Source organism: Apium graveolens, chromosome 11 (genome assembly GCF_009905375.1).
Source record: "Apium graveolens cultivar Ventura chromosome 11, ASM990537v1, whole genome shotgun sequence".
In the NCBI taxonomy this organism is placed as follows: Eukaryota; Viridiplantae; Streptophyta; class Magnoliopsida; order Apiales; family Apiaceae; genus Apium; species Apium graveolens.
In genome coordinates this window covers 90,809,791-90,819,576 of record NC_133657.1, presented here as the reverse complement: position 1 = coordinate 90,819,576, position 9,786 = coordinate 90,809,791, and the positions used below count along the sequence as shown (strand labels likewise).

At 41.7% G+C, this 9,786-nt stretch overlaps 2 protein-coding genes across 2 annotated transcripts; both read right to left on the bottom strand.

Moving 5' to 3' along the window:
• Positions 1 to 1,865: 1,865 nt before the first annotated feature.
• On the bottom strand, positions 1,866 to 3,683 carry LOC141695692 (uncharacterized). Its single transcript, XM_074499918.1, has one exon. It carries the CDS (start codon positions 3,681 to 3,683, stop codon positions 1,866 to 1,868), a length of 1,818 nt encoding a protein of 605 aa, XP_074356019.1.
• Positions 3,684 to 5,421: 1,738 nt separating this feature from the next.
• On the bottom strand, positions 5,422 to 6,297 carry LOC141695691 (uncharacterized). Its single transcript, XM_074499917.1, has one exon. It carries the CDS (start codon positions 6,295 to 6,297, stop codon positions 5,422 to 5,424), a length of 876 nt encoding a protein of 291 aa, XP_074356018.1.
• Between the last annotated feature and the right edge of the window lie 3,489 nt (positions 6,298 to 9,786).

Below are 9,786 nucleotides of genomic sequence, written 5' to 3'. Positions count from 1 at the left end.
AATATTAACAAGAGTCAGGGCTGTAGATTCCATTAAGAGCAAAAGAATTTTTCTGGGCTTGGACGAAGAGGACGCGTCCCCTGCTCCTTCTCCGCTTCAGACTCAACCTCCTCCTGCAGACAACCAAGACAAGCCTCAGGACGCGCCTTCTGCTTAGGACGCGTCCTATGTTTATTCACGGAGTTTTTACCTGGACTATTCTAAGGGTGCGGGCCCCTTGAAGCCTTGCAAATTATAATGATTACTTTTGAACTTCATTTGCCTGCACATTTTATGAAGCTTTTTATGCCTTCATCATGCAAACTTTTACTCACTTGATTATTTTTTCTATCATATATTTGGGCGCGTCCTACTATTAGGCGCGTCGCCTTTTGAATCTTATTGTATTTGTACCATAATCTGTTAAGTAGATGTCCTTGAAGGGCGCGTCCTCTTTAATTGGGCACGTCCTTGGATCATCTAGATAGGATAACATGATATTATGCTACACTTGTACTTTTTAGAGAAAGCATAAAGCATGAGGGGCGCGTCCTACTATCTTGACACGTCTACCCTTTATTTTAGAGGTATACTTAATCCTTCAGATTGGACGCGTCCTTAGTAAGGACGTGTCTTCCCTTTTAGTTATGTTTTGTTGTAATCAAAGAAACATAAAACTGAAGGAGCATCAACCAAGATAACTTGGGCGCATCCTTGGAAACAGTATGCGCCTTAGTTCCATTTCTACCTTAATGTTATTGTTCCTTTCAACAGTTACTGTTTCCATTAACATCTGTATAGAATTACCACTCAGGGCGCGTCCTGTGATTAGGACGCGTCATACAACTAAGTAAATTAATAAATAAACAGCCCTTTGGAGAATTTTCAAAGTTTTTATTAATAATGCGCTCTGGTGTCAAAGTGCACCAGTCCCACGGCTACTATGCTCTGTGAGGAATTTATTCGAAAAAATGATCCTTTAACTAGTTCTAAGGTAAGTAGTACATGCACTACCCCCTAGGCTAGGAGGAATTTATTTAACTCTAGTCTATAATCTGGGCACAACCCTAAGTATATAATAAAAGAGGTATGTAAGGGGCCAAAGCCGCGCCTTATTGATAATACTTTCGGAGATGTTCCGCGTTCCACGCTCGCGAAACCAGCTTCCCCTCCATATTCTCAAGGTGATAAGTCCCTTTCCACAAGATGGCCTTTATCTTATATGGTCCTTCCCAATTAGCTCCAAACACTCCATGCTGGGGGTTCTTCATGTTGGGCATCACCTTCCTAAGCACCAAATCTCCCACCTTCAGCAGTTGTCCCTTTACCTTCTTGTTATAATACCTTGTGGATACACTGCAAGCCTCAGCTGAGAATTTTCCCTTTTTCTTCCAAGAGATCCAAATGAAGCCTTTGATTAACCTCTGCATCCTCCGCCGTGTAACAATCTCTGCGAAGCGATCCCGAACCAACTTCCATGGGGACCATAGCTTCATAGCCGTAAGTAAGCATAAACGGAGTTTCTCCCGTAGTAGATCGTGGAGTAGTGTTGTAGGACCACATCACTTTTGGGAGTTCTTCAGGCCAATTTCCTTTACGCTCTTCCAGCTTGGCTTTGAGGGTATGCTTTATTATTTTATTCACAGCTTCTGTATGCCCATTGCTTTGAGGATGATAGACCGCTGCAAACTCCTTCTTAATTTTCAAATCCTCACACAGTTGTCGCAACTCCTTGCTGTCAAATTGCTTTTCGTTGTCAGATACAAGCTTATAAGGGATTCCAAACCTGCACAGGATGGAGTTGAAGGAAAAATCTCTGATTTTCTTTGAGGTTATAGTAGCCAATAGCATAGCCTCTGCCCACTTAGTAAAATAATCAACCACGACTACTGCATACTTGATATCCCCTTTAGCCTTGGGGAGCTCGCCAATAAGATTATTCCCCACATGGCAAATGGCCACGAGCTTACCATAGATGTTAAGAACATCGTTGGCATATATGAGTAGTTTGCAAAGCGTTGGCAGCGATCGCATGCTCTGACGAAATATGTCGCATCTTCTTTCATCGTAGGCCAATAATATCCTTGGCGCAAAACTTTCATCGCTAATGAGTTACCCCCCGAGTGATTACCACAAATTCCTTCATGCACCTCCCTCAAGATGTAATTTCCTTCTTCTTCATCAAAACATCTGAGCAGTGGTTGATTAAAGCCTCTCTTATACAGAACTTCATCGTACACCACATACCTCACAGCCTGGTAGCGAAGCCGACGAGCCTTGAACTTATCCTCGGGGAGTGTTCCCTTGTGAATGTAGGGAAGAAGGGGCATCATCCATGTTTCCTTGGGAGCCTCATCTACTTGCATCGCCTCTATCTCTGGGATGCTAGGAATTTCCTGAATCTCTAAAGGTATGGATCCCAATAACACAACCTCTTGCTGTGACCCCATTTTCACTAAAGCATCCGTGTTGCTGTTCTTTTCCCGCGGTACACATTCCAACCTAACCTCTTTGAACTTTCTGATCATGCGCTGCGTGCATCTCAAGTACAATTCCGTTTGCGGGCCTCGCGCTTGAAACCCCCCATTAACCTGATTCACCACCAGCTCCGAATCACTCCTCGCAACTAGGTTTTGCACCCCCATTTCCAAAGCGATTTTTAAGCCATTAATCAACGCTTCATACTCCGCGCCATTATTTGTTGCATAAAATTTGTAGTGAATTGCAGTCATCAGATGATGGCCTTCTGGAGACATGAGTACTATGCCTGCACCTGCTCCTCCATTGTTAACTGCCCCATCTACATGTAAGATCCACCAGGGATATGGGAACTCTTCTGAAGATTCTTCATTACGAGGGGGCTGCAACACCACCAAAGCCTTATCATCAACCGCAGAATCAAATTCCAACAAAAAATCGGCTAAGGCTTGTCCTTTAATTGCTGTACGGGGCATGTTTTCTAAGTCAAATTGTCCCAATTCTACGACCCATTTCAACATCCTCCCCGATGATTCTGGCTTGTAAAGGACTTGCCGTAGTGGATATGCTATGCGGACTTCAATTCCATGGGCCTGGAAGTACGGCCGTAACTTCCTTGACGCAAGGATCAAGGCATAAACCAGTTTTTCCATGCTTGTGTAGCGAGTCTCAGCATCGTGTAATCGCTTGCTCACATAATACACCGGTGACTGTTGCCCATCTTCCTCCCTTACCCGAATATCGCTGATTGAATATTTCGACACCGTGAAGTACATTATTAGAGATTCTCCATCTAACAGTTTTGACAACATGGGAGGGTTTCCCAGTTGTTCCTTGATCCTTCTGAAAGCCTCTTCGCATTCTGGTGTCCATACGAAGTCTTTCCCTGCCAACTTAATCTCCTTAAAGAATTCCTTGCATCTGTCAGAAGATTTGGAAATAAATCGATTCAGCGCGGCAATCATCCCAGTTAAACTTTGAACCTGTTTCATATTGGCGGGTGATTTCATATCCAGCAATGCCTTAATCTTTACGGGATTGACCCCGATTCCCCGATGGTTAACGATGAAGCTGAGAAACTTACCCGACTCCACGCCGAATACACACTTTTGTGGGTTCAACTTCATGCGAAACCTCCTTAGAATGTTAAACATTTCCATCAAGTGTTCGATATGGTCATTTTCCTCATTGGATTTTACCAACATATCATCCACATACACCTCCATGGTTCTCCCAATCTGGTTTTTGAACATCATATTCACCAACCGCTAATAGGTTGCGCCAGCATTAATCAATCCAAATGGCATTCCTATGTAGCAGTATAGCCCCCTGTCGGTGATGAAGGATGTATGCTCTTGGTCGGGACCATACATGGGGATCTGATTGTAACCCGAAGATGCATCCATGAAACCTAGCAAGGCATGCCCTACCGTCGCATCAACCAACTGATCAATTCGTGGGAGCGGGAAACTATCCTTTGGACATGATTTGTTGAGATCTGTGAAATCCACAAATGTCCTCCACTTCCCGTTCGGCTTTTTTATGAGCACTGGATTTGCAAGCCATTCGGGGTAGTAAGATTCTTTGATTAGTCCCACCTCCAACAATCGGTCTACTTCTTCTTTTAATGCTATCGCTCTTTCCCCGCTCACTGGGCAACGTTTTTGATGTATGCCCGTACAATTCAGGAAGATATTCAATCGGTGACACATTACTCCTGGGTCGATTCCCACCATGTCTGAATGACTCCATGCGAAGACATCGAGATTTGCAATCAAGAAGCGGGTAAGACTTTCCCTCATTTCATCACCTAACTGGGATCCCACTTTCAAAACCTTGCTCGGGTCATCTTTGTCGACCGGAACATATATTGTGTCTTCGGTCGGCCCCGTCTTTTCGGCGGGCATAGGGATCCTGGGATCCAAATCAAAATCAAAGTCACGGGGGTCCTCCACGCCCATTTTTTTATCCGAGGGCGCGTCCCTATGAGTGGGTGCATCTACCTCAGGACAAGGCATGGTTTTGTGTCAACGCAGGTATGAAGGGCGCGTCCTCATTTTAAGGAGCATCAACCTCAATTCCATTTTTGCTCTTCAAGGGTGCGCCCTCTTTTTGAGGAGCATCCACCTTGAAGTTATGTTCGAGACTTTGCAAAATCTCACTTCTTCCTTCCAACTTTTCCCCGTTAACCTCCTTCTGCATGATCTCTTTTATATGGTTCACCACAACTTCTTCCACACTACGGATCCTCAAAATATTCCCCAACGTCAAAACAGGGGCCCCGGTGGTACGGGTTTCTTCCTCCTCTGGGCCTTCTACGAAATAGTGGGCATGAACCTCTCCACTTGGTTTTGTATGAATATCCCCCACACCCTCAAATGGAAGACCCTTTCCCTCGTATCTTCTCCTGCGGAATTCCTTAACAACCTTGTGATAGCAGTCGCGTGACTCATATTGCGACCCTCTCAGACTGCCTACTCCGTTAGGCGTTGGGAACTTTATCATCAAGTGATGTATCGAGGTTATCACTTTGAACGCCCGTAACCAAGGTCTGCCCACCAACACATTGTGCGCAGAATCCTGATCCAGCACTTTGAAATCTATCATTTGAGTGAAAGACAAAGCTCCTTCCCCAAGTGTAACGGGAAGCCTAACCGAACCCATAACTCTTACTGCTTCTCCAGTAAAGCCATAGACGTGTGCATCTTCAAAATATATGTCGCTATCCGGGAAACCCAATTTTTTGTATATTTTGTAATACAGGATGTTAGCAGAGCTCCTGTTGTCCAAGAAGACCCGATGCACGTTCATTGCCCCGATAAGCATAGTTATTACCAGTACATCGTTATGGGGATGATGTACCCATCTTGAGTCTCTCTCCCTGAACATAATATCAGCTGACTCCCCTTTGAATATTTTTGGAGGTCTATCTTCCAAACTATGAATGTTGGTGAGTGGCGGGTGTCATGCTTCTTTTGCATTTCTTTCCAACGCCCGATCACTGTCACCGATAAAGGGGTGTCCTCCAAAAATTTCCCTGATACTACCAGCTCTTTGGAACTTAACCTCCGCTATCTTTTCAGCATCTTCTTCTCGCGGGGGTTGCCTTTCATCTTTCCCCTTGTCATCATTCCCCCTGCGTCGTTTCACCTTGTCAATCCATTCTCCCAGGTATCCCGCCTTGATCAACTCTTCAATTTCATCTTTCAGGTGACGACACTCATGGGTGTCATGACCGGTAGACTCATGGTAATCGTAATACTTCTTCTTATCTCTACTCTGCCATGAAGTCAGACGGTCTGGTTTCTTGGAGATTCCTCTATCCTTATTCACCTCGAAGATATGATCAATGGACGCTGCCAGTGGAGTGTAATTGCTTACTCTCCTTTCGTAGTTCGATGGTGGGCTCCATTCTCTCCGCATGTTCACGGCGTTCACCCTATTACGGCTTCTGGCATTCCGTCGATAATCCGAGCTCACAGATCTATCTCTCTTCTTGGTTCGCCCCTTGGAGTTGTGGGCGTTATCATTCTTTTTTGTTTCTGCAAGCGACTGTTCAATTGCTTTAAACGATTCCGCCTGCGCAAGTACATCGGCTAACGACACAGGGTCCTTCCCCTGTAGGTGCTTCCAGAAATCTGTTCCCACACGCAGACTATCTATAAGAAGTATTTTCAGTGTTTTATCAGTTGTGCCCCTCACCAAAGTAGACTCTACATTGAACCTTTTAAAGTATAAGGTCAAGCTTTCCCCCTCTTTCTGTTTCACATTGGCCAGCATGGTAACTGCCGGTGTATACTTCACTGCAGCTTGAAATTGAGTTAGAAACAAGGTTTTCATTTATTCCCAGGATGTGATCACACCTGGACCAAGTTTCCGGAACCACTGCTGAGCGCCTTCTCTAAAGGTGGCCGCCAGGAGACGGCATCGAGCCAAATCAGGTACTTGATATACATCCATCTCAATGTTGAAACGCCCCAGAAACTCCACCGGGTCAGAGTTCCCATGAAAACGCAAGTCATTGGTTGTGTTCCTGTATCCTGCCGGCAATTGCGCCTCTCTCACAACAGCAGCAAAAGGAGAAGGAGCTTGTGTTGGATTTTTAACGCAGCGGGGCATGGCAAAACACTTTTACACATACAAAATCCAAATAAAAGCATATAAATCGTGAATAAAAATTCGAGGGATCGAATCTAACCTTTTAAAATAATTCAGAGACAACGATCAGAGATCCTTAGCAGTTGCTCCTCAACTGTGAAGCACTCCACCGGTATCCACCAAGAAAACGATATTAAGGAGGAGGAAGGATGTGGAGAGAATTGGTTTTCCAAACTTTTTGGGTTTTCGGGTTAGATGTGGGTTAGAATAAAATAGGGTCTATAATAGTCTATTTATAGGCAAAATTTTCAGCAGAAATTTTCCCATAAATAATATTATTATTATCCCAATTATTATTCTCATTAATAATTAAAACACCTTTTAATCATTAATTCTTTTTCTAAACACTTTAGAAATAATTCTCTCTCTTGATTTAATTTCCAAAAATTAAATCATTTAATTAATAATATTAAGAACTTTTCTTAATTAATTTATAATCAATTAAATCTCATTTAATTAATTATTAAATTTGCCAATTAATTATTTATTTCATAAATAAATAATTATCAGCCATTATTAATTAATTCCTCCACCATTAAATCATTCTCTTTTTATGGTGTGACCCTGTAGGTTCAATATTAAGCCGGTAGTAGAAATAAATAATAATAAAACTATTTTATCATTATTTATATAAATTCTCTAATTTATTAAATATGATTAATTAATTAATCACATTTATTCTACATCGTGACGGATGCTTCTCAACATATCGCGACTATCCGGATAATATGAATTCACTGCTTAGAATACCAAGAACCTGTCAGTGAATAGTTACCGTACAATAAACTCCTTCTACCCTACAATGTCCCGATTAAATACAAGGTATGGATCTCGTGTCAAGCCTATCTAATTCAATCACTTTGCTTACCATTTACTATGCGTAGTTCTATGCAAATTAGAAACTCCTTTCTAATTTCATTTACTTTGGCCAGAGATTCCTGAACTAGCATAAGTGGATCAGCCTTGAACATTCGCTTCCTTCACTGGAAGGGGTAGATCCTTTATTGATCATACACTATCTTCGTGTACAAATTCCTATACCCAGAAGAGCCCTAATAATTGTCCCTGGAGACTAAGAACTAAACCAAAGCATAGTTCAGTGTACACAAGATGACTATGATGACCTCAAGTCTAAGGATACTTGTACAACTATCACTATGTAAACAACTGCTGACACGTGAGTGAACTCCATCAGTTGTTCAGCTGGGCGAGTCATGTTCAGTGAACTTATTCTATAATAAGCACCTACATACTAGCTATAGTGTCACCACACAAATGTCTATGAGAACAGACATCCTTCATAATGAAGTAAGCATAGTATGTACCGACCTTTGCGGATTATTAATTACCAGTTAGTAATCCTACGACCAGGAACTATTTAAGTTTAGAGTTATCATCTTTTTAGGTCTCACTATTATGATCTCATCATAATCCATAAAAAGCTTTACTCTAAACTATGGTTTATCTTATTTAAACACTTAAATAGATAAAGCCCGTAATAAAAACAAAACAAGTCTTTTATTAATATCAATGAAATCAAAACAGATTACATAAAAGTTATACCTAAATCCTTATACATGATTGGACTTAGGACATATTCCTTTCAATCTCCCACTTGTACTAAAACCAATCATTCTGGTATCTAATACCCATCTTGTCTTTATGACGATCAAAGTGACTTTTATAAAGTAGCTTTGTGAGTGGGTCTGCTATGTTGTTATGTGTGTCAACTCTAATTCAATACAATACAAGAAATGTTACCGCGCTCCCACTAACCCTTTTGTAGACGCATGGTTCATCTACGTTTTTTTGATAAAATCAAACTCTTTGATTGTCTCATCAAAATGAATGTTCCATCTTTCGAGAAGCTTGCTTTAAACCACATATGGTTCGCAGCAGCTTACACATTAGGTTTTCATTTCCCTTTAAAAGAAAACCATCTGGCTATTTGCCAGATCACATAGTCGTAGTAAGCAGCATTCGCAAGCAAAATCCGAACTGATTTTAACAGGGCTACATGTAAAAGGTTTCATCAAAGTCAATCCATTGCCTTTGTTTGAATCCTTTTCCCAAAAGCCTGGCCTTAAAGGTCTCCACCTGGCCATCTGCTATAATCTATCTTTTGTATACCGTATACATAGATTCCATTCTGGATTTCATGGCACTATGCCATTTCTCTGAGTCAATACTACTCATAGCCTCATTATAGGTCATAGGGTCGTCATCATTAATGATCGACAACTCATTGTCATTCTCAATGACAAGGCTATATTACCTCTCAGGTTGGCGAGACACTCTCCCTGACCTATGAATGGGCTGTTCCACAAAAGGTTGTTCAGTCAGAACAGGTGTTTCCACTCGATCTGTAGTACTTTGTGCTTCTTGAACTTTATCAAGTTCAATTTTGCTCCCACTGTTTCCTTCAAGGACAAACTCCTTTTCCAAGAAGGTAGCATGTCTGGAGACAAACACCCGATGATCGGTGTAAAAGTAATACCCTAAAGTCTCTTTAGGATATCCCACAAAACTACATTTTACGGATCGATATTCCAGCTTATCTGGGTCAACTTTCTTGACATAAGCTAGACATCCCCAAATCTTAACGTGTTTAAGACTCGGTTTCCTTATTTTCCATATCTCATACGGAGTTTGAGGAACAGATTTGGAAGGCACCTTATTCAGTAAATATGCTAAGGTTTCCAATGCATAACCCCATGGGAATACTGGAAGATTTGCATAGCTCATCATGGACCGAACTATGTCTAACAAAGTTCGATTTCTCCTTTCAGATACCAATCTGGAGGAGTCCACTGGGAGACTATACCATTTACTTTGAGATAATCTAGAAACACTCCATTAAAGTATTCACCACCTCGATCTGATCGAAGAATTATAATACTATGTTTGGTTGTTTCTCCACTTCATACTTATATTCTTTGAACTTTTCAAAGGCCTCAGACTTGTGTTTCATCAAACACATATCCGAATCCAGATCTATCATCTATGAAAGTAATGAAGTATGAAAATCCACCCATGGCTTGCGTAGATATTGGTCCACATACATCTGTGTGTACCATTCCTAGCAAATTTGCAGCCCTCTCTCCATGTCTCCTAAATGGAGACTACAATGCCACTATAAAGTGAGATTTTCATCATCCCTTTTCTTTTATT